This window comes from Vicia villosa, unplaced genomic scaffold (genome assembly GCF_029867415.1).
Source record: "Vicia villosa cultivar HV-30 ecotype Madison, WI unplaced genomic scaffold, Vvil1.0 ctg.000010F_1_1, whole genome shotgun sequence".
Lineage (NCBI taxonomy): Eukaryota > Viridiplantae > Streptophyta > Magnoliopsida > Fabales > Fabaceae > Vicia > Vicia villosa.
The window spans coordinates 2,428,151-2,454,149 of NW_026704940.1; the positions used below are offsets into that span (position 1 = coordinate 2,428,151).

Genomic DNA, 25,999 nt, shown 5'->3' on the forward strand with positions numbered 1-25,999 from the left:
ACTTCCCTCTCTACCTCGGGTGTCTTACCTACTATAACTTCTGCCAATGGTTCTCAAACCCAATCTGAAGGGATTGGTACTGTTCAAATTCTACCTTCTCTCTATGTTACTCCTGTTCTCTATGTACCTAGTTGTCCATTTAATTTACTTTCAGTCAGTCGTTTAACTCGTTCTCTTGATTGTATTGTCACCTTCACTAACAGTAATGTTATCCTGCAGGATCGGAGTTCGGGACGGACGATTGGCGTCGGATGTGAGTCTCAAGGCCTTTATTACCTCTCAGTGTCATCTCAGGCTTGTTCAGCCAAAGATTCTCCACTCACTATCCATGCTCAGTTAGGTCATCCTAGTCTTCCTAAACTACAAAAGTTGGTTCCAAGTTTATCGAAGGTGTCTAATTTACATTGTGAGTCGTGTCAGTTAGGGAAATACACTCGTAGTCAATTTCTCAATCGAGTCAATAATCGAGCTTCGTCCCCTTTTGCTTTAGTTCACTCCGATGTTTGGGGTCCCTCGCGTACTGTCTCTACACTAGAGTCTAGGTATTTTGTCACCTTTATTGATGATTTTTCACGTTGCACGTGGTTATCTTTAATGAAAAATAGATATGAATTATTCTCTATTTTTGAACAATTTTACAAAGAAATAAAAACTCAGTTTGATGTGTCTATTCGTACCTTAAGAAGTGATAATGCTCGTGAATACTTATCCCAACAATTTCAAACTTTTATGTCCAGCAATGGTATTCTCCACCAAACATCTTTTCCTCATACACCTCAACAAAACGGGGTAGCCGAACGCAAAAATCGGCATCTCGTAGAAACCACTCGGACCCTACTTCTCCATGGTAACGTTCCACTTCGATTTTGGGGAGATGCGGTGCTAACGACATGTTACCTTATAAATCACATGCCATCATCTGTCCTTAACAATAGAATCTCTCATTCAATCCTTTTTCCCAATTCTCCACTTCATCCAATTCCTCCCCGAGTCTTCGGGTCCACATGTTTTGTACACAATCTCTCTCCTGGTCTTGATAAACTATCAGCTCGATCCCTAAAGTGTGTCTTTATTGGTTATCATCGATCCCAAAAAGGTTATCGTTGCTACTCACATACTCTACAACGATACCTCGTATCGGCCGATGTTACCTTCTTCGAGTCTGCTCCATATTTCGAGTCCAGTCAAGTAACTTCGGAACCCCTTCAGGACAGTACTCCCACACCTCTTTCGGTAGTCCCATTTCCAATTATTCCCGATCATTCTAGCCCTACGGTTGACCCCCCCACTTCTCGCCCTCTTCAAACATATCAGCGCCGTCAACCCACGTTTGTCACACTTATCCCTGATACACTAATTGTCCCTGAGGTCATTGCAGACTCTCCTCCGACGCCTTCGCCATCATTGGATCCGATCCCGCAACCTGAGTCTGATCTTCCAATTGCTCTTCGAAAAGGTATACGTGAAACACGAAATCCTTCTCCACATTATATTGATTTATGTTATCATCGTCTTTCCCCTTTGCAGTATACTTGTTTGTATTCTTTGTCTTCTGTTTCTATTCCTAATACTCCAGGTGAAGCATTATCTCACCCTGAGTGGAGGCAAGCAATGATTGACGAAATGTGTTCTCTTCAAAGCAGTGGTACTTGGGAACTGGTTCCTCTACCCCCAGGAAAATCTTTAGTAGGTTCTCGTTGGCTTTATACAGTGAAGGTTGGTCCAGATGGTAAGATTGATCGATTTAAAGCTCGCTTGGTAGCCAAAGGATTCACTCAGATTTTTGGATTGGATTATAGTGATACCTTCTCGCCTGTAGCCAAGATGGCATCTATTAGACATCTTCTAGCCATTGCAACCATTCGACATTGGCCTCTTCATCAACTTGACGTCAAAAATGCCTTTTTACATGGTGATCTGGAAGAGGAAGTACATATGGAGCAACCACCCGGGTTTGTTGCTCAGGGGGAGTCCTCAAATATGGTTTGTAGGCTACACAGGTCTCTTTATGGTCTTAAGCAATCTCCGAGAGCTTGGTTTGGCAGATTCAACACTGTAGTACAACAGTTTAGTATGGTCCGTAGTGAAGCTGATCATTCTGTGTTTTATCGTCACTCTGCCCAAGGGTGTATCTATCTTATTGTATATGTGGATGATATTTTCATAACTGGCAGTGATCAGCAAGGAATACTCCAGTTAAAACAACATCTCTCGAATCAATTTCAGACAAAAGATCTTGCTAAACTCCGTTATTTCTTAGGTATTGAGGTAGCCCAATCTAAAGATGGTTTGGTGATTTCTCAGCGGAAATATGCTATGGATATTTTGGAAGAAACAGGTTTGTTGAACGCTAAACCAGCTGATACTCCTATGGATCCAAGTGTCAAACTCCTACCCAATCAGGGGGAGCCCCTATCTGACTCGGGAAGGTATAGGAGACTGGTTGGAAAGTTGAATTATCTCACAGTCACTCGTCCCGACATTTCTTTTGCAGTTAGTGTGGTAAGCCTATTCTTAAATTCTCCTTGCCAAGAACACATGGATGTTGTTGTCCGGATTCTAAGATACATCAAATGTGCTCCAGGAAAAGGCCTTGTGTATGAAGATAAAGGACATACTCAGATAGTTGGATACTCCGATGCTGATTGGGCAGGGTCACCCATTGATAGACGATCCACCTCTGGGTATTGTGTACTTGTTGGAGGAAACCTTATATCCTGGAAAAGTAAGAAACAAAATGTAGTTGCAAGATCAAGCGCCGAGGCAGAGTATAGGGCCATGGCAATGGCTACATGTGAACTCATTTGGTTAAAACAGTTGCTCAAAGAACTTCAAATTGAAGAAGCAAGACCAATGACACTTGTTTGTGATAATCAAGCTGCACTGCACATTTCTTCAAATCCAGTCTTCCATGAGAGGACCAAACACATTGAGATAGATTGTCACTTTGTCAGAGAGAAGATTGAATCAGGCGACATTGTCACAAGCTTTGTCAACTCCAATGATCAATTAGCAGATGTGTTTACAAAATCCCTTCGAAGTCCCAGAACTAATTATATATGTGGCAAGCTTGGTGCATTTGACTTATATGCTCAAGCTTGAGGGGGAGTGTTGATATTTGTAAATATATAGTGTTAAGATTTGTATATAGAATAGTCCCACATCGACTATATCATATACTTAGTTGTAATCTCTCTATATATAATAAAGTTTCCGTAGTGCTTTACAAAACACACGGTTTATTCAAATGTCTCTTAGTCTCTTGTATTTCAACAATAATAATAAAAAATTTAATATAAATATATAATAGTCACAATCCTTAATATAACGATATATTGTTATTATATATTTATATTAATAATTTTAATTAATATGAAATTATGTTAATTTATTTATTTTTATTTGTTTTAATACAACCATATATGTTAATAGCAAATATTTATCACATTAATATAACTATATTCACGGTTTAAATTAAATAGTGGGTGTTAGGTCTTGAAAAGAGTGGAGGAGATTTAAATTAACGGTTTAAATTAATAGTGGGTGTTAGGTCTTGAAAAGAGTGGAGGAGATTTAAATTAATAAATATTTATGACTCTTAATATAACATAAAGAATATTAAAGAATATTTGTAACTCTTAATATAACATATAGAATTAAATAAATACTTAAAGAATATTAAAAGACATAAACAAAAATTTAGAGTAATATTTATGATCATTAATTTAATTGATTGTAACTGATTTCTATTTTATAACTAATATTTTTGATATTTATGTAAATTGATATTTTGATATCAATGTTATAAAAATTTGTTGAATTCAAATTCTACTCATAGCAAATCTTGCAATGAGGAATGATGATATTAAATGGCTTGAATAGTTTTTCGTATATTTTTTGTATATTGGCGACATAAAATAAGAGATAAGTAATTTCTAACAATAGTTATTTTCTTTTATTTTATCATTCATATTGTCATTTATGTTACCATTAAATATTTTTCTAAAATAGTTTTTCCGTCTTAAAAAATCATAATGTTATTAAAAGATTTGACTAAATTGTTAGTGGTTGTTGTTTTTAAAATTATGTGACACATCAATTCAACTATTTCGGAAAGGTGTGTTCATTATTTAGTAAATTTGAAAACAAAAGTATAATATATAATTAGCTTGGGTGATGATTGTTGGCATGTCTTAAGCCATAAAATTGTCCTTGAATTATAAGGACAATGTGTAAAAAAAGAATATACAATATAATTATAACACCGGCGTGTATAGTGCATGTTTATAGTAGTCATGTCATCTATGGTGCAGTTTAGCATATATGTTCTTTACTGGAACAATAGAACAGTATAATTATAACATTAAATAGAAAAATAGAACAAATATATAAATTACTTCTAATAATGCAGGTATAATATTTTCTGCAATAACTACAAACATAACACTCGTCCAATTTGTGAGGGATCTGCCATTGCCGAATAGTCTTTCAAATTGATCAAAATGTGTCAAACTATCTATCTGAAATGATATGATCATACCATGTCTGACGACAAATCCCTTTAAGCCCACTTTTGTATTATTTCCCATCTCCAAGCCATCAACAAAACCTGCTGCTATGGCCACAACATTTTTTAGAGTTCCACATAATTCAACTCCTTCAACATCTTGAACCTAGTTAAAATATTAATATAGAACAGAAAAAAATCATAAACACAACTAATAATATTGTTAGTGTTTTACAAATTTTAAACTACTCGTGATCACATGATTCTATCATGTTAAATGTCAATATTTCTTTGGTATTACTTTAACCAAATTATGAATTTACTCCAATGGTTTCAAACCAAATAAAACAGATATGCAATGAGATTAAAAAGCTTTATTATATTGATGACAGTTTATGCTTCAATTCTATGGTGCTGCAAAGCATGATATTTTATCCTTCATTTTTATTTTACTCATTTTTCTTCTCTGTAGTAATTTAGTGAAGTCTCTTACTTTAACCCACCCTCCACCACGCCCCAACAAAATTAATAAAGACCTTCTAATGAGTATCAAAGTGATCCCCTAAATCAACCATTGATCCAAACACAAAAAAAGACAAGAAAGGATTGCACCGAAGATATTATGTTATGGGAATTCGAAGTTGAAGATAACAAAGTAGTAAACATTGTTGGTACAGAAAAATCATAAAATCCAAAGAAAATAATCATAAAGTATAAACAAAAAGAGACTGATTTAAGATACAAAACTCTTTTCAACAACATGTGGTATCGGTAACACAGATAGGAAATCAATGATGAAATATCGTCGCAGGTATTGCTTGGCTATCTGTGCTGAATCTATCACAAGCTCACCCCACCCAAAGATCGTCATACATTTTCCCGGTTTTAGATTCGAAGCATGAAACTCAAATAGATCTCTGAGATTATAAATATTTGAAAACAAAAATGAATAAATTAAATATAATCACAAGTGTTGATTTCAGTTTCAGACTCTGAAACACTTTTTTTCCAGAAGTGTCAGTGCTACATAGCAAGAACTATTTCAGAACATTTTTCTGTGAAATTTTGGTAATCAGCCTTCAGACCGACTAATCCGATTTCAGAACATCATACATAGGTTAATTTGGCAAAAAAATCAAATTTGTCTAGTAATTTTGATTATGATAACAACAAACACAATCAGAACATATCTATTAAAATTATAATACAAATTTTGAACCGATATTAAAAATAACAACAACAACAATCCAGTAAAAATATCGTCACCGACCAGAAGGAATATCCTTTTGCAAATTGGATGCCATGAGCGAACAAATCTAAATAACTGAAAAACAAACAAAATCGCATAGCGATAATAATAAGGTTATTAACTATACAAAAATTCACAGATTCAGATTAACATAATCATCGATTACGAGCAACTATACTAAGATTGAAAAAAAGAAAATTAAGAGAAATCGAAATTACGAAGAAGATTGAAGAAGATGAAAACCTGAATCTGAAGTGCGATAAGAGATTTGCAACAGATCGGTCGTATGACATGTTTTTAAGCAAAAACTCGTTGAGCAACCGCACCGCCGATGAATCTTCTCCCTCCTGTGTGAGTCAACACCGACAAACCTGAAACAACAAACAGTAAATCAAAATCAAAATTCAACATGTCTGATACTCAATAATAACAATGAAAAAAAGAGAGAGATAAGGAAGAAGAAGAAGAGGGAGAAGAAAGAAGGAGAAGGAGAACGAAGATGGAAGCAAAAGTCGTATAAAAGAAAGAATTAATTGAGAGTGAAGCAGTTGCAAAATTGCATAACTGTTGCATAGTGGAAGGTGGAGGGATGGAATGACAACTTATGGAATACGGAAGTTTAGAAATCAATTGTGACGTGGCGCTTCCAGGATGAAAGTTGAAGGACCAAATACTCTTCTTGCAAGAGGCCACTTGGCAACACTAGACTGAAACTTGAAAAAGATACAATTTTCTTATATTATAGATTATTGGGTTTTTCTAACCTATGCAACATTGCATAGGATAAGGGACACCACTTTTTTAAATATAAATTACCATATTAATTATTATTTATGTCGATCCATTAATTGGTTGGGAGAGAGAAAATATAAAAGATTACTTTTCAAAAGAAAAATAATGAATATGATAATTTATATGGAAGGAAACAATGTATTAATTGTCCCTTATCCTATGCAATGTTGCATAGGTTAGAAAAACCCTAGATTAATTAATGGAATTGTGTAATTATATGAGCCTAATAGCTCCACCCAAAATACATCATGGATCATCCACACAAAAATCAACAACTCGATGTAAATAATAGACGCAAAGGCTCTGTTTGGTAAGACATATTTTCGAGCTTATAGCTTATGTCTTATGTCTTATAAGCTCATATGATAATTTAGACCCGTTTGGTAACGGTCTTTTCATCACGAGCTTATAGCTTATTTTACTAGCTTATAGCTTATTTTCCAGACGCTATTTCAAATAGCGTTTTAGCTTATGTCTTATAGCTTATTATTTTTTCTTCCTTTTTTATCCTTATTATTTTAATTAAAATCCATTTTTAACCCTTATATTTTATTTTAATTTAAAATAAAATAATTATATATTAAATATCTTTTATGTCATTTTACATTTATAAGTTAATTGAACCTCTAATTTTACCAAACACTTCAATGAGCTTATAAGCTATCAGTCTCAACCATCCGTCATAAACTATAAGTCATCAGTTATCAGCCATCAGTCATAAGCTATAAGCTATCAGCTAGCTTATCAGTCAACCGCTATTTTTACCAAACAGACCCAAAATCGACTCGGAGTCGTGGTATATGTGGTAACTTATCCCTAAAATCATTCATGTAAACTAACACACATATTAATCAAGTATCTAGAAACACGGACTGTTCACACAATTTCAATCATCGTGAAGCATATTCAAATCAGATAGGTTCCACCATCTACCTCTGAGTCGGTTATCTCATCAAACACGTACTTATCCACTGATGATCGTAAAGATCATTGTAGTGGAAATAGAAATTACATGAAGTGTATCAGAATCCATGAACTCTATAAATTCTACCATTTCATGTAAAATCATACAATCAATTTATTCACTTGCTATTTGTTGGCACTGTAACACCCCGATTCTACCCGCGGAATTTAAATAAAATCAGAGTATAAAAATTCATAAACAAACAATTGAGGTATCACATAATCATCCTAAAAAACAATTCACCTCGTCGCATAAAGCAGATACATAGCATTCACAAATACAGAAGGACTGAAAACATCAAATAATAGTCTTTAACATGAATTAACTTCCATAGAAGTGCAACGGAAACTCAACAATTAGTTCAAGATTTCATAGCATCTTAATTCAACAATTAAAGCACTTTAAAGCGACAATCTCAAACAAATAACTCAAGTGTATGCCAAAACATAAAAATCCAAAAGCAAGTAAATCAAATCGTTCGTCCCCCCCCCCGAGTGCTACGTATCAGAGCGACAACGACTCAAAACCAACTCGGCTAACCTCCTCTCAATGCGAATCACCTGCACGTTACCAATATAAAGGCAACGGCGAAACAAAGAAAGGGTGAGATATCAATTCATATAATTGAGCGCATGATAAATTATATATTAGAAATTAGACATATTCGGTTAATCGCATTCACAAGTATTGATATTCTCATATTATTCACCAAGTCATTAATTCACAATTCAAATACTTCTGCCATATAACAAGTCACAAAATTACAATCACAATATAGTCACAAAACGTCACAATGTATAAATCACATAAGACACATGGGACACGACTCATGTATATGCATGTGGTACCAATCGGAGCTTCAGCTCCCGTCACCAATTGCCATTTGGCCCGTCATGTTTGCCATAGTTTTCAGGCCATCATGTTTGCCATAGTTTTCAGGCCGTCATGTTTGCCATAGTTTTCAGGCCGTCACAGAGTATATGCAAATGTATGTGACTCGATGAACCGAACATCACACAACATCATCATCATCATTTACTTCACAAAATATTCATCACAAGGTACACGCCCATATCAAATTTATCATTATTAACTCAAGTAATAACACTCACACATTTTTCGACAACATCACGTAAACAACGGAACAATTCCGGAAATTCATCAAATCAACGAACGAATACCATTAGCAAAAGAATCACAAAGATATTCACAACAATCACATTCACGGTCAAATTCACAAGATACCGTAATTTACCGCTAAACCGAATAGTTAATCTAAGTTTAATTTATTCTAATTAAATAGGCTAAAAAATATTTAATTCAACTATTAATTTAATCGACCGATTAATATCACAATTTCGACAAAAGAACACCACCACGTTAATGTACTAATTAAACTTATCTACCGTGTAAATTTTCATCAAATTCCGAACAACTAAATATACCGCTTAATTCGACTATTTCGATAAAACGGGACTGTTTTGAATCTTATATTATAACTGTTACTAATGCCAATTCAAGTGATTTCTTCCCTAACATGCACTACTATTGTTTTCATTATAAGTTCTAAAATCATAATTGATTTCAATTCTAGTGTATTACTGTAACAGGGGCATTCCAGATTCTTAACTTATTTATCCTACTTTTAATACATATTACCTCATATCATTATATATATTTTCTTAAGGAACAACAACTAACTTAAAAATACTAAAGACCAAAAGGAAGAAAGTGGCATAAACGAAATACACATGGTTGCTGCCCATCATGGTTACGTTTCGTACCCACATCATGTTTATTTCCAGAAACGACAGCCATTTCAACAATAGCAGAAAACATAAATCACAGATTTTCAGTTCCCAACAACAATTTAACACAACAAATGCAATAAATCTATACACCCAATTGAAGGATAGAAAAACACTTAGAAAGGGGGGATTGAATAAGTGTGACTTTAAAACTTGAGCGATAAAAATAAAATGCACAATTATTTTTATCCTGGTTCGCTGTTAACGAAGCTACTCCAGTCCACCCCCGCAGAGATGATTTACCTCAACTGAGGATTTAATCCACTAATCGCACGGATTACAATGGTTTTCCACTTAGCCGCAACTAAGTCTTCCAGAGTCTTCTGATCACAACCTGATCACTCCAGGAACAACTGCTTAGTTCACTCCTAAGACTTTTCTAGAGTCTACTGATCAACACGATCACTCTAGGCTTAGTTCACTCTTAAGACTTTCTGCTCAGCCAACTGCTAAGACTTCCTCTAGAGTATTCTGACCAACCTGATCACTCTAGTTACAAACTGCTCAGCCAACTGCCAAGACTTCCTAGAGTATACTGATCAACCGATCACTCTAGTTCCTTACAACTTAATGTAATCAATTCAAGAGTTTACAAATGCTTCTTAAAAGCGATAATCACAACTGTGATATTTCTCTTACAATTTAAGCTTAATCTCACTAAGATATTACAACAGCAATGTAGTGAGTTGATGAAGATTCTGAGCTTTTGATTGAACAGCGTTTCAGCAAGTTAATTTGAATTGTCTTGGTTCAGGATCGTTAACCTTGCTTCTCATCAGAACTTCATATTTATAGGCGTTGAGAAGATGACCGTTGGGTGCATTTAATGCTTTGCGTGTTCCGTACAGCTTCGCATTTAATGTTATACGCTTTTGTCAACTACCTCGAGCCTTGTTCACGCTGTGTCTACTGACGTTGCCTTTAGTAGCTTTAACGTTCCTTTTGTCAGTCAACGTAGTCTGCCACGTGTACTTCCTTCTGATCTGATGTTTGTGAATACGACGTTTGAATATCATCAGAGTCAAACAGCTTGGTGCAAAGCATCTTCTGATCTTCTGATCTTGAAGTGCTTCTGTTGCGTGATACCATCTTCTGATCTTCAGTGCTTCTGATCTCTTGTTCATCTGATGCTTCATAGACCATGTTCTGATTCTGCTTCGACCATCTTCTGATGTCTTGCCAGACCATGTTCTGATGTTGCATGCTGAACCATTTGAGACACATCTTCTGAGCGCTGAATTATGCGTACTCTTTATATATTTCCTGAAAGGGAAATTGCATTGGATTAGAGTACCATATTATCTTAAGCAAAATTCATATTATTGTTATCATCAAAACTAAGATAATTGATAAGAACAAATCTTGTTCTAACAATCTCCCCCTTTTTGATGATGACAAAAACATATATAAATGATATGAATTTGCGATCAGAAAGAGTAGACGGCAAAAGACAAATTACACAGCTATAGCATAAGCATATGAATATGTCTCCCCCTGAGATTAACAATCTCCCCCTGAGATAAATAATCTCCCCCTGAAATAAATACTCGAAGAACTTTGATAAAAGACTTCCCTGATTATTTCGGTAGAGACGATCATATAAGCTTCTGTCTTCAGAGAATTCATAGCTTCTGACTTCTGCTTCCATTGGACAGCTTCAGAACTTGAATTTCTTTAGATCTTCAGAACATTCACAGCTTCTGACTTCTGCTTCCCTCGGATAGCTTCAGAACTTGAATTTCTGGATCTTTTGGAGCATTCACATCTTCTGATTTCTGCTTCCCTCGGATAGCTTCAGAACTTTGAATGTTTACCAATCATCACTTCATGCTAGATTTGTATCAGAACATTGTTGAATGTACCAGAGCATCATCTGAGCATCTCTACATCCTGAAATGTTACAAAACAAAAACTAAACGACAAAAGTCAGCATGAACGAGTTAGAACATAAAATGTATATTCAAATACATGATATGTATCAGAGCCAAATGTATCAGAGCAAATAATGTATCAGAGCCATAACATTATATGTATCATAGCAAATAGAATTTTGTCATAACAGGATAGACAATGATATTCGAATTCTATTATCAGTGCTTCTGATTCATTCTTCTTTCTTGCTTCTGATCTCTGAAGCTTGACAGCACTCAGCTTGCTTCAGTTTCCAAGAGCTTATTCCTTTTACAGAATAACACTTCTTATGGTTTTGCTTCTGAAGATTCACTTCACTTCTTTGTACCTGCAAAACACTTAAACCATGTAGAACTTGCAGTTCTTGTTAGTGAATGTGTGGGAGCCTTTACCCAGCAACTGATAGATTTAATCAGATCATTTATCATTTATCTTCTCCCCCTTTTTGTCATAACATCAAAAAGAATATTTAAAAAAGATTCAGATGTATAAAACGACAAAAGAAAACATTTACTGGAATGTAAAACACAAGGAAACTTTTCATTGATAATCAAAAGCTATTACAAAAGGTTCCTATGTTTAACAAGATGAAAAACATTCCTAGCAAATACAAAGTAGAGTTTCCAAAGAGGAAATCACTACAAAAATTAAAAACAGAGCCCTAGCTAGACACGCTCTGTGTCAACCCATCAAGAATCCCGGAGGACTTCTTGTCTTCCAGACTGAAACCTCCACTGTAGAGGAGATCCCAGAATCAAGGAGGAAGTGAGGGACAGTTCACAGACAGAGAGCTAATGTTGCAAACGGGGCTTTTCCTCAACATAGACGTTGAGCCTATCTTCCCACAACTCAAGAAAGTCTTCTGTCTTTGGATGAAAGTTGATAACAACATCAAAGAAGGATCCGACTTGAGAGGTATTAGAAGAGCCATCCCGAGATGCACAGAGATCTGTCGCCTTTGAGTCATGGAGCTTCAACAGACTTAGGGTGAATCGCTAGGTTTTGAGAGAAGAAATGAAAAACGAGAGAGAGAGAGAGAGAAAAAAAACTTTAAGAGGAAAACAAAGAGATAGGAAACCGAAAACCATTTTGAAGAGTATTTAAAGGAAAATAAAATGAAACGAATGATGACTAGCATTTAATGTTACGTGACGTGAGGAGAGATATAATAAAGACAAATGAGGTGACTAGCACAGTTACCTATGGTCGGCGTCCCTTCAACTGCACGCACGCATATCCAAGAATGGAAATGACAGGTTTACCATCCCGAGATAAAGCGTAACAGCTGTTTTGCTTTAAAAGAGGTTCTGAATCAACTTAGACAATGAAACGTTAGTAATAACCGAATCATAATTTCTAAAAGAATTCAATCAGAACTTCTGATTAAAAAAAATGTTCCACATTCATTTCAGAAGATACTCATACATGAGAACTTCTCATCTTCTCATTCTGGGCATAAATCCATACTGATGTTCTTCAGAATGAACTTAAACCTATCTTCAGCTAGGGGTTTTGTAAAGATATCAGCCCATTGATGGTCTGTATCAGCAAAGTTTAAAGATATAACACCCTTCTGAACATAGTCCCTTATGAAATGATGTTTTATCTCAATATGTTTAGCTTTTGAATGAAGAATAGGATTCTTAGATAAACATATAGCAGAAGTATTATCACAGAATATAGGAATGTTACTCTCAAATATCTGATAATCTTCTAACTGACTCTTCATCCAGAGCATCTGTGTACTACAACCAGCAGCTGCGACATATTCTGCTTCTGTGGTTGATAGAGCAATGGTTGCTTGCTTCTTGCTGTACCAGGAGATTAAGTGACTTCCAAGAAATTGGCAACTTCCTGAAGTACTTTTTCTTTCAATTCTGTCTCCAGCATAATCAGCATCGCAGAATCCTACTAAGTTGTATTCTTTAGATTTTCTGTAAACTAAACCAACATTAGTAGTACCTTTCAGATACCTTAGAATTCTCTTAACAGCAGTTAAATGAGATTCTTTAGGATCTGATTGGAATCTAGCACACAAACAAACACTGAACAGAATGTCAGGTCTAGAAGCAGTCAGATATAGAAGAGATCCAATCATACCTCTGTATAACTTCTGATCTACCTTCTTACTTACCTCATCCTTACTTAGGATGCATGTCGGATGCATAGGAGTTTTGGCTTCTTTGCAGTCCAGAAGATTAAACTTCTTCAGAAGTTCCTTCACATACTTGGTTTGGTGAACATATGTTCCTTCTGATGTTTGATTTATTTGTATTCCAAGGAAATACTTGAGATCTCCCATCATGCTCATTTCAAACTCAGCCTGCATAGACTTAGCAAACTCCTTTCCAAGTGTAGCATTAGATGTTCCAAAAATAATATCATCCACATATATTTGACAAATTAAAATATCCTTTTCAAAGGTTTTACAGAAGAGAGTAGTGTCCACTTTTCCTCTAGTGAAACCATTATCCAGAAGGAAAGAACTTAAGCGTTCATACCAAGCTCTGGGAGCCTGTTTCAATCCATACAATGATTTCTTAAGTTTAAAAACATGATTAGGAGACATAGAGTCTTCAAAACCAGGAGGTTGATGGACATAAACTTCTTCATCTATATAACCATTTAAGAAGGCACTCTTAACATCCATCTGATAGAGAGTGATGTTATGTTGAGTGGCAAAAGAAATTAATAGACGAATAGATTCTAACCTGGCCACTGGTGCAAAGGTTTCTGTGTAATCAATTCCTTCTTGCTGACTATAACCCTGAGCCACCAGTCTGGCTTTGTTCCTTACCACTTCTCCTTTCTCACTGAGCTTGTTTCTGAAGACCCATTTTGTACCAATTATATTGAATCCATCTGGTCTAGGAACAAGATCCCAAACATCATTCCTTGTAAACTGATTTAGTTCTTCTTGCATAGCAATTATCCAGTCTGGATCTTCTAGAGCATGATCAACAGAAGTTGGCTCGATCAAAGATACAAGACCTAATTGACAGTCTGCATTGTTCTTAAGGAATGCTCTTGTTCTGATTGGATCATCCTTCTTCCCAAGAATGACATCTTCTGAATGACCAGAGATGAGTCTGGATGATCTTCTGACAGATGGTTCTTCAGATATGCTTAGATCCTCCAGAGAAGCTGATACTTGGCTTTCAGATTCCTTGCTTCTGAGAAGCTCTGCTTCTGATGCGTTGCTTCTTGGCTCAACAACTTCTGAGATGTCAATATCATAACCTGCAAAATTATCAACCTGCTTTGGTTTTTCAGAACCAAGCTTATCATCAAACCTGATATTGATTGATTCTTCTACAACCAATGTTTCAGTATTGTATACTCTGTGGCCTTTTGAGCGTTCAGAATATCCAAGAAGGAAACACTTTTGAGCTTTGGAATCAAACTTACCAAGATGATCTTTAGTGTTCAGAATAAAGCATACACATCCAAAAGGATGGAAATATGAAATGTTGGGCTTTTTATTCTTCCACAATTCATAGGGAGTCTTATTTAGAATAGGTCTGATAGAGATTCTATTCTGAATATAGCATGCAGTGTTTATTGCTTCTGCCCAAAAATGCTTAGCCATATTGGTTTCATTGATCATGGTTCTGGCCATTTCTTGAAGAGTCCTATTCTTTCGTTCTACAACCCCATTTTGCTGTGGAGTTCTAGGACAAGAGAAATCATGGGCAATACCATTTTCTTTGAAGAATTCTTCAAAGGATTTGTTCTCAAATTCACCACCATGATCACTTCTGACCTTTATGATTTTACACTCTTTTTCAGATTGAATCTGAATGCAGAAATCAAAGAACACTGAATGAGTCTCATCCTTGTGTTTTAAGAATTTTACCCATGTCCAGCGGCTATAATCATCTACGATGACTAATCCATATTTCTTTCCTCTGACAGATGCTGTTTTGACTGGTCCAAACAGATCAATGTGCAAGAGTTCTAATGGCCTTGAGGTAGAAACAACATTCTTAGACTTGAATGCAGGTTTGGAGAACTTGCCCTTCTGACATGCTTCACAAAGAGCATCTGATTGGAATTTCAGATTAGGGAGTCCTCTGACAAGATTCAGTTTGTTAATTTGAGAGATCTTTCTCAAACTAGCATGACCTAATCTCCTGTGCCAGACCCACTGCTCTTCAGAAACAGACATAAGACAAGTCACCTTCTGACTCATAAGATCTTGCAGATCTGTCTTATAAATGTTGTTCTTCCTCTTGCCTGTAAATAGGATTGAGCCATCCTTCTGATTTACAGCCTTGCAAGACTCTTGATTAAAGATTATATCATAACCATTGTCACTTAATTGACTGATAGATAAAAGGTTATGTGTTAATCCTTCTACAAGAAGTACATTAGAGATGGAAGGAGAGTTACCAGATTTTATAGTTCCAGAGCCAATTATCTTGCCCTTCTGATCTCCTCCGAACTTGACTTCTCCTCCAGACTTAAGTACCAGGTCTTGGAACATAGACCTTCTTCCTGTCATGTGTCGCGAGCATCCAGAATCCAGGTACCATGACATGTTGTGCTTTGTCCTTCTTGCAGCCAAGGATATCTGCAATAGGAATAATCTTATCCTTAGGTACCCACATTTTCTTGGGTCCTTTCTTGTTAGATTTTCTCAAGTTCTGTTTGAACTTGGATTTAACATTGTAAGCAATAGGAGGAACAGCATGATAATTCTTAATGTGAGTTTCATGATATTTCCTAGGTTGTGTCACATGCTTCTTAGTGTGTGTAATGTGAAAACTTTGTGCATGTGAAGTGTGCCTAATATCATGTGAGTGGCCATACTTGAACTGATCATACAATGGCTTGTATGTAATTTTCATTTCATCAACAGGTTCAAGTTTGTATGGGGTTTCACCCTCATAACCAATGCCGACTCTTTTGTTTCCAGATACGGCATATATCATAGAAGCTAGCTGACTTCTGCCAATACTTCTAGATAAGAACTTCCTGAAACTTAAATCATATTCCTTCAGAATATGGTTTAGACTGGGAGTGGATTTTTCTGAATCAGAAGGAGATCCAACATTATTGGATAGTTTTAAAAGTTTTTCTTTTAATTCAGAATTCTCCAATTCAAGCCTCTTTGTTTCAAATTCAAATAGCTTTTTCAGCTTTTTGTATTTAATACAAATCTGAGACTTGGATTCCAGAAGTTCAGTTAATCCGGAAACTAACTCATCTCTAGTAAGTTCAGAAAATACCTCTTCAGAATCTGATTCTGATGTAGATTCTGATCCGTCATCTTCTGTCGCCATCAGCGCACAGTTGGCCTGCTCATCTTCTGAATCATCTTCTGACTCATCCCAGGTTGCCATAAGACCTTTCTTCTTATGAGCCTTTTTCTTGGGACTTTCCTTCAGAAGATTTGGACATTCATTCTTGTAGTGTCCAGGCTCATTGCATTCATAGCACATGACCTTCTTCTTGTCAAACCTTCTTTCACCAGAAGATTCTCCACGTTCAAATTTCCTTGAACTTCTGAAGCCTCTGAACTTCCTTTGCTTGGTCTTCCAGAGTTGATTTAGCCTTCTGGAAATCATGGACAGTTCATCTTCTTCTTCAGATTCTGATTCTTCAGGATCTTCTTCTCTAGCCTGAAAAGCGTTAGTGCATTTCTTGATATTGGATTTTAATGCAATAGACTTACCTTTCTTTTGAGGCTCATTTGCGTCCAGCTCAATCTCATGGCTTCTCAAGGCACTGATAAGCTCTTCCAGAGAAACTTCATTCAGATTCTTCGCAATCTTGAATGCAGTCACCATCGGACCCCATCTTCTGGGTAAGCTTCTGATGATCTTCTTTACATGATCAGCCTTGGTGTATCCTTTGTCAAGAACTCTCAATCCAGCAGTTAGAGTTTGAAATCTCGAAAACATCTTTTCAATGTCTTCATCATCCTCCATCTTGAAGGCTTCATACTTCTGGATTAAGGCAAGAGCTTTTGTCTCCTTGACTTGAGCATTTCCTTCATGAGTCATTTTCAAGGACTCATATATATCATAGGCCGTTTCCCTGTTAGATATCTTCTCATACTCAGCATGAGAGATAGCATTCAGCAAAACAGTTCTGCATTTATGATGATTCCTGAAAAGCTTCTTTTGATCATCATTCATTTCTTGCCTTGACAGCTTCACGCCTCTGGCATTTACTGGATGTTTGTAACCATCCATCAGAAGATCCCATAGATCACCATCTAGACCCAGAAAGTAACTTTCCAGTTTATCTTTCCAGTATTCAAAGTTTTCACCATCAAATACCGGCGGTCTAGTATAACCATTGTTACCGTTGTATTGCTCAGCAGAGCCAGATGTAGATGTAGTCTTTTCACTTTAATCAACCATCTTTTAAATGAAGCGTTTTTCTCTTCCTGAATCTTTTCTAAACACGGTTAAGTGCTTGCACCTTAGAACCGGCGCTCTGATGCCAATTGAAGGATAGAAAAACACTTAGAAAGGGGGGATTGAATAAGTGTGACTTTAAAACTTGAGCGATAAAAATAAAATGCACAATTATTTTTATCCTGGTTCGCTGTTAACGAAGCTACTCCAGTCCACCCCCGCAGAGATGATTTACCTCAACTGAGGATTTAATCCACTAATCGCACGGATTACAATGGTTTTCCACTTAGCCGCAACTAAGTCTTCCAGAGTCTTCTGATCACAACCTGATCACTCCAGGAACAACTGCTTAGTTCACTCCTAAGACTTTTCTAGAGTCTACTGATCAACACGATCACTCTAGGCTTAGTTCACTCCTAAGACTTTCTGCTCAGCCAACTGCTAAGACTTCCTCTAGAGTATTCTGACCAACCTGATCACTCTAGTTACAAACTGCTCAGCCAACTGCCAAGACTTCCTAGAGTATACTGATCAACCGATCACTCTAGTTCCTTACAACTTAATGTAATCAATTCAAGAGTTTACAAATGCTTCTTAAAAGCGATAATCACAACTGTGATATTTCTCTTACAATTTAAGCTTAATCTCACTAAGATATTACAACAGCAATGTAGTGAGTTGATGAAGATTCTGAGCTTTTGATTGAACAGCGTTTCAGCAAGTTAATTTGAATTGTCTTGGTTCAGGATCGTTAACCTTGCTTCTCATCAGAACTTCATATTTATAGGCGTTGAGAAGATGACCGTTGGGTGCATTTAATGCTTTGCGTGTTCCGTACAGCTTCGCATTTAATGTTATACGCTTTTGTCAACTACCTCGAGCCTTGTTCACGCTGTGTCTACTGACGTTGCCTTTAGTAGCTTTAACGTTCCTTTTGTCAGTCAACGTAGTCTGCCACGTGTACTTCCTTCTGATCTGATGTTTGTGAATACGACGTTTGAATATCATCAGAGTCAAACAGCTTGGTGCAAAGCATCTTCTGATCTTCTGATCTTGAAGTGCTTCTGTTGCGTGATACCATCTTCTGATCTTCAGTGCTTCTGATCTCTTGTTCATCTGATGCTTCATAGACCATGTTCTGATTCTGCTTCGACCATCTTCTGATGTCTTGCCAGACCATGTTCTGATGTTGCATGCTGAACCATTTGAGACACATCTTCTGAGCGCTGAATTATGCGTACTCTTTATATATTTCCTGAAAGGGAAATTGCATTGGATTAGAGTACCATATTATCTTAAGCAAAATTCATATTATTGTTATCATCAAAACTAAGATAATTGATAAGAACAAATCTTGTTCTAACACCAATCCCCAACATACAAAATTTCATAAGCCCCATTATAAGAAGAGAACCACACCCTTACCTTGGATTGAGTGCAGCTCTAATGGATTCTTGGAGAAATTTGGAGAAAATAGCTCTTGAATGGAATCCCTCTTTGGCCTCCTCCTTCCCTCTAAAACCCTAGTTTTCTTTCTTTCTCCCAAATGACTTTCTCTCTATATTTCTTTTCTGGTTTTTTTCTCTACTCTATCTCTCACTCTAACTACACAAAACCTATTATTTCTATAATACTGGGCTTAATAAATAACACCCCCTTCACCAATCTTTACTAAATCAAAAATAGGCCCAATAAACTCATTAACTCAAAATAAATTAAAATACTATTTCTAACACTATTCCACTATTATTCCATAAAAAAATAATATCTGATTATTTAATATATCAGTTTAATACTCAATAACTCATATTTACGGTCTAATCTCAATTACTCAGAAAATTCCCAAAACGCTACATATTAGCTTATTAATATTTCTAATACTAAAAATATTAAAATTTTAGATTAAATGTCGATCCTCTATCCCGAACTAATACCGACTAAATCACTTCAAAACGCAAAAATTCAATAAACATCGCAAACGTCTAAATTAAGCGAATAAATAAATTTCCGGGCGTTACAACTCTCCCCCACTAGAATATTTCCGTCCTCGAAAATAGAAATTTACCTGATTCAAATAACTCGGGATAGGAGTCTCGCATCTTGCTCTCCAGCTCCCAGGTTAGGCTCTCACCAGCAGCTCCCAACCAGACAACTTTCACCAATGGAATCTCTTTGCCTCTTAGAACCTTCACTTCGCGATCCTCAATTCGCACAGGCATCGTCTCTACTGTGAGATTATCGCGCACTTGCACATCGTCCATCCGAATCACATGAGACGGATCTGAAACATACTTCCGGAGTTGTGACACATGAAACACATCGTGCAAATTAGCAAGATTTGGCGGTAACGCCACACGATAAGCAACCTTCCCAACTCGATTTGATATCTGATACGGACCAATAAAGCGAGGAGTGAGCTTCTTAGACTTCAGAGCTCGCCCAACACCAGTCACAGGTGTGACCCTCAAAAACACATGATCACCAACTTGGAACTCCAAATCTTTCCTTCTCTTGTCATGGTAACTTTTCTGCCTACTCTGAGAAGCTTTCATCTTATCTCGAATAAGTTTCACTTTCTCCGTAGTCTCTCTAACCATCTCGGGTCCAAGTACCACACTTTCACCCGACTCGTGCCAACGTAACGGAGTCCTACACCTCCGACCATACAACGCCTCAAAAGGTGCCATCCCAATACTAGAATGGTAACTGTTATTGTAAGTGAATTCAATCAACGGAAGATGAGTATCCCATGAACCTCCCTGCTCAAGAACACATGCTCTCAACAAATCCTCCAATGACTGAATAGTCCTCTCGGTCTGACCATCTGTCTGTGGATGATACGCCGTACTCAACCTCAACTTAGATCCCAATGCCTCTTGCAAACTCCTCCAGAAATCAGAAGTAAACCTCGGATCTCTATCCGACACAATACACAAAGGTACACCATGCAACTTCACAATCGTCCTGACATATAACTCTGCTAACTTCGCAATCGGGAATGTGATGTTAATAGGTATAAAGTGTGCCGACTTCGTAAGCCTATCAACAATCACCCAAATCGAATCAAATCCTCTTAAGGTATTAGGTAATCCCATTACAAAGTCCATCGAAATGCTATCCCATTTCCATTCTGGAACTTCTAACGGTTGCATCAATCCTGCAGGCTTCTGATGTTCGATCTTTGACTTCTGACAAGTCAAACAAGCATACACAAACTGTGCCACATCACGTTTCATACCAGGCCACCAAAACAAACCCTTCAAGTCTTGATACATCTTTGTAGCTCCTGGATGAATACTCAAATTGCTTCTATGACTCTCTTCTAGAATCGCCTTCTTAATCTCTTCATCATCAGGAATGCAAATACGATCTCGGAATCTCAACACACCACGTGCATCTAACTTGAAATCACCATTCTCAAGTCGATCGGTTCCTACCATCAAATCCACCAACTTCACATCTAACTTCTGAGCCTCTCTGATATTGTCAAGAAAGTCATTGTTAATCTTCAACATTCCCAACATAACACTATGCGGTGTCACTTCGCATACCAAACTCAAGTCTCGGAACTGCTCAATCAACTCCAACTCTTTAACCATCATGGCCGACATATGCAAAGTCTTTCGGCTCAAAGCATCGGCCACTACATTTGCTTTTCCAGGATGATAGTTCAAACCGAAATCATAATCCTTCAACAATTCAAGCCACCTTCGTTGCCTCATATTCAACTCCTTCTGATCAAAAAGGTACTTCAAACTCTTATGATCGCTAAACACCTCGAATCTAGAGCCATAAAGGTAATGTCTCCAAATTTTTAACACAAAGACCACTGCAGCCAACTCAAGATCATGTGTAGGATAATTCTTTTCATGGGTCCTCAACTGCCTAGACGCATAAGCAACCACTTTACCGTTTTGCATAAGCACGCCACCTAATCCCATCAAGCAAGCATCACAATACACGACAAAAGGCTCTCTTGAATTAGGCAAAGTCAAAACTGGAGCTGACGTCAATCTCTTCTTCAACTCATTGAAACTTTCTTCACATTGAACATCCCACACAAACGCCTTTCCTTTGCAAGTCAATCTCGTCAATGGAAGTGCCAACTTAGAAAATCCTTCGATAAACCGTCTATAATAACCGGCCAAACCCAAAAAGCTTCTAATCTCAGTAGCTGACTTCGGAGTCTCCCATTGTAACACAGCATCAACTTTAGAAGGATCCACGGCAATGCCACTACCAGAAATGACATGACCAAGGAAACTAACTTCATGCAACCAAAATTCACACTTAGACAACTTGGCATACAATTGCTTCTCTTTCAAAACTTGTAACACAATCCTCAAATGCTCTTCATGCTCTTCTTCAGATTTAGAGTAGATTAGAATGTCATCAATGAATACCACCACGAACCGATCCAAGTAAGTATGAAAAATACGGTTCATGTACTCCATGAATACTCCCGGCGCATTAGTGACACCGAAGGGCATCACCGAATACTCGTAGTGTCCATACCGAGTCCTGAACGCGGTCTTCTGAATGTCATCTTCTTTTACTCTAATCTGGTGATATCCGGACCTCAAATCAATCTTAGAAAACACACTAGCACCCACTAACTGATCCATCAAGTCATCGATTCTTGGAAGTGGATACTTGTTCTTTATCGTCACTTTATTCAACTGCCGATAATCAACACAAAGTCTCATACTTCCATCTTTCTTCTTTACAAGCAATACGGGTGCTCCCCACGGTGATACACTTGGTCTTACAAACTTCTTCTCAAGCAATTCTTCTAATTACTTCTTCAATTCAGATAACTCTGATGCAGACATCATGTACGGTGCCATAGAAACAGGTCTGGTACCAGGTACAAGATCAATCGTAAACTCAACTTCTCTTTCTGGAGGTACATCAGGAATGTCATCAGGAAACACTTCAGAAAATTCTCTCACCACCTTTAACTCATCAATTCGAACTTGATTCTCAAAAGACAAGGACGCCATCAATGAGAACATTTGCGCTTCGTCTTGCATCAGTTGCTTCAACTGCTTACCATTCAACAAACCAACTCCTTCTTCTTCAAGGGAAGAAAATCTCACCGTGTTGTTAAAACAATTGATATGAACGTAGTTGCGTTTCAACCAATTCATACCCAATACCACATCCAAACCAACAAGCGGTAAACACACAAAGTCAACAACAAAGTCTCTATCAAAGATTGACAAAGGACAATTCAAACACGTTAGAGAAGTAGTCACCGTTCCCTTAGCGGGGAGTTCGACAACCATTTCTCCATTCATAGCAGACAAGGTAAGACCCAATCTTTTCACACAATCAGCAGCAATAAAACAATGAGTGGCACCGGTATCAATAATAGTAATTAAAGGAATGCTATTAATGAAACAAGTACCTCTAACAAGGCCATCCTCACTAGATGTCTGAGTTCCTGACAAAGCAAACACTTTACCACCTACAGCTGTCTTCTTTGGCTTCTGACACTGGCTATCAATATGCCCCTCCGCACCACAGTTAAAGCAAACAACATCCTTATGCTTACAATCAGATAACATGTGCCCCGTCTTACCACAACGGTAACACCTCTTCACATCAGCAGTGCAAGCATTACTCTTATGACCAGGTCGACCACACTTGAAGCATACAACCCTAGCAGGAGCATCTCCCCCACTAGTCTTATGACCATGAGCAACTCTTTGCTTCCCTTTACCAGCATCATATGGTTTCTCACGACTTTGTTGATTCTTGCCCCTCTTCTCATTAATAACACGATAATGAGCATTGTTGTCCTCCTCATAAATCCGACAACTATCCACCAAATCAGCAAAAATACGGATCTTCTGGTAACTAACCGCTTTCTTGATTTCTGGACGCAACCCATTCTCAAACTTGATACACTTGGAAAACTCACCATTCGCACCATTATAGTATTGGTAAAACTTAGCCAGCTCACCAAACTTAGCAGCATACTCCACAACAGACTTGTTTCCTTGTTTCAGCTCAAGGAATTCAATCTCCTTCTTACCACGGACATCCTCAGGAAAATATTTCCTTAAGAACTCCATGCGAAACGCAATCCAAGTGATCTCCTCACCATGAGCCTCCAACCTCCTACGAGTCTCTAGCCACCAATCATCCGCTTCCTTAGCCAGCATATGAGTGCCATATCTAACCTTCTGTGCAGGAGTGCAATCCATAACACGGAAGATTCGCTCGATCCCCTTCAACCACTCAAGAGCACCATCAGGGTCATGCGTACCCTTGAACACCGGCGGATTCTCCCTCTGGAAAGTCGCCAAACTACGAGATCCAGCACTCTCATCAGCATTCGGTTGGTTCTGCATAGCCTGAGCCATTGCTTCCAAAGCAGCAGCTATCGCAGCATCATTCCTCCCAGCCATAGCTCCACTACAACACAAAAACAATCAGCACAAACAACAATACACAATTGTTAGTCTACACTGAAGGATAGAAAAACACTTAGAAAGGGGGGGTTTGAATAAGTGTAGCTTTAAAAACTTGACAGATAAAAATAAATTGCACAGTTATTTTTATCCTGGTTCGTTGTTAACTAAACTACTCCAGTCCACCCCCGCAGAGATGATTTACCTCAACTGAGGATTTAATCCACTAATCGCACGGATTACAATGGTTTTCCACTTAGTCCGCAACTAAGTCTTCCAGAGTCTTCTGATCACACACTGATCACTCCAGGAACAACTGCTTAGATACCCTCTAAGACTTTTCTAGAGTCTACTGATCAACACGATCACTCTAGTTACAATCTGCTTAGTTCACTCCTAAGACTTTCCTAGAGTATTATGATCAACACGATCACTCTAGTTCCTTACAACTTAATGTAATTCTAAGAGTATTACAAATGCTTCTTAAAAGCGATAATCACAACTGTGATATTTCTCTTAATCGTTTAAGCTTAATCTCACTAATATATTACAACAGCAATGTAGTGAGCTTTGATGAAGATGAAGATTCTGAGCTTTGAGTTTAACAGCGTTTCAGCAAGTTAATTTGAATTGTATTTGTTCAGGATCGTTAACCTTGCTTCTCATCAGAACTTCATATTTATAGGCGTTGGAGAAGATGACCGTTGGATGCATTTAATGCTTTGCGTGTTCCGTACAGCATCGCATTTAATGTTATACGCTTTTGTCAACTACCTCGAGCCTTGTTCACGCTGTGTCTACTGACGTAGCCTTTAGTAGCTTTTAACGTTCCTTTTGTCAGTCAGCGTAGCTTGCCACTTGTACTTTCTTCTGATCTGATGTTTGTGAATACAACGTTTGAATATCATCAGAGTCAAACAGCTTGGTGCATAGCATCTTCTGATCTTCTGACCTTGAAGTGCTTCTGAGCGTGATACCATCTTCTGAGCTTCAGTGCTTCTGATCTCATGTTCTTCTGATGCTTCCATAGACCCATGTTCTGATTCTGCTTCGACCATCTTCTGATGTCTTGCCAGACCATGTTCTGATGTTGCATGCTGAACCATTTGAGACAAAGCTTCTGAGCGCTGAATTATGCGTACTCTTTATATATTTCCTGAAAGGGAAATTGCATTGGATTAGAGTACCATATTATCTTAAGCAAAATTCATATTATTGTTATCATCAAAACTAAGATAATTGATCAGAACAAATCTTGTTCTAACAATCTCCCCCTTTTTGATGATGACAAAAACATATATAAATGATATGAATTTGCGATCAGAAAGAGTAGTAGGCAAAAGACAAATTACACAGCTATAGCATAAGCATATGAATATGTCTCCCCCTGAGATTAACAATCTCCCCCTGAGATAAATAATCTCCCCCTGAAATAAATACTCGAAGAACTTTAATAAAAGACTTCCCTGATTATTTCGGTAGAGACGATCATATAAGCTTTTGTCTTCAGAGAATTCATAGCTTCTGACTTCTGCTTCCATAGGACAGCTTCAGAACTAGAATTTCTTTAGATCCTTAGAACACTCACAGCTTCTGATTCCTGCTTCCATCTAGGACAGCTTCAGAACTTGAATTTCTTTGATCTTCTGAACATTCACAGCTTCTGATTTCTGCTTCCATTCAGGACAGCTTCAGAACTTGAATTTCTTTGATCTTCTGAACATTCACAGCTTCTGATTTCTGCTTCCATTTAGGACAGCTTCAGAACTTGAGTTTTCTGGATCTTTAGAACATTCACAGCTTTGAATTTCTGCTTCCCTCGGATAGCTTCAGAGCTTTGAATTTCTACCAACATCACTTCATGCTAGATTTGTATCAGAACATTGTTGAATGTACCAGAGCATCATCTGAGCATCTCTACATCCTGAAATGTTACAGAACAAAAACTAAACGACAAAAGTCAGTATGAACGAGTTAGAAC

General features: G+C 37.3%; 1 protein-coding gene across 2 annotated transcripts; it reads right to left on the reverse strand.

Moving 5' to 3' along the window:
• Nucleotides 1-7,833: 7,833 nt before the first annotated feature.
• On the reverse strand, nt 7,834-23,885 carry LOC131621614 (uncharacterized). Of its 2 annotated transcripts, none has more exons than XR_009289639.1 (2): nt 19,025-19,166; nt 7,834-8,072 (listed from the first exon to the last, which is right to left on the reverse strand). XR_009289639.1 is itself a non-coding variant. In XM_058892651.1 (2 exons), exons 1-2 carry the CDS (start codon nt 23,809-23,811, stop codon nt 8,059-8,061), a joined length of 816 nt encoding a protein of 271 aa, XP_058748634.1. In that variant the 5' UTR covers nt 23,812-23,885; the 3' UTR covers nt 7,834-8,058. The 2 variants fall into 2 exon arrangements, 1 of the variants encoding a protein (XP_058748634.1); XM_058892651.1 differs by lacking the exon at nt 19,025-19,166 and adding an exon at nt 23,010-23,885.
• Nucleotides 23,886-25,999: the final 2,114 nt, after the last annotated feature.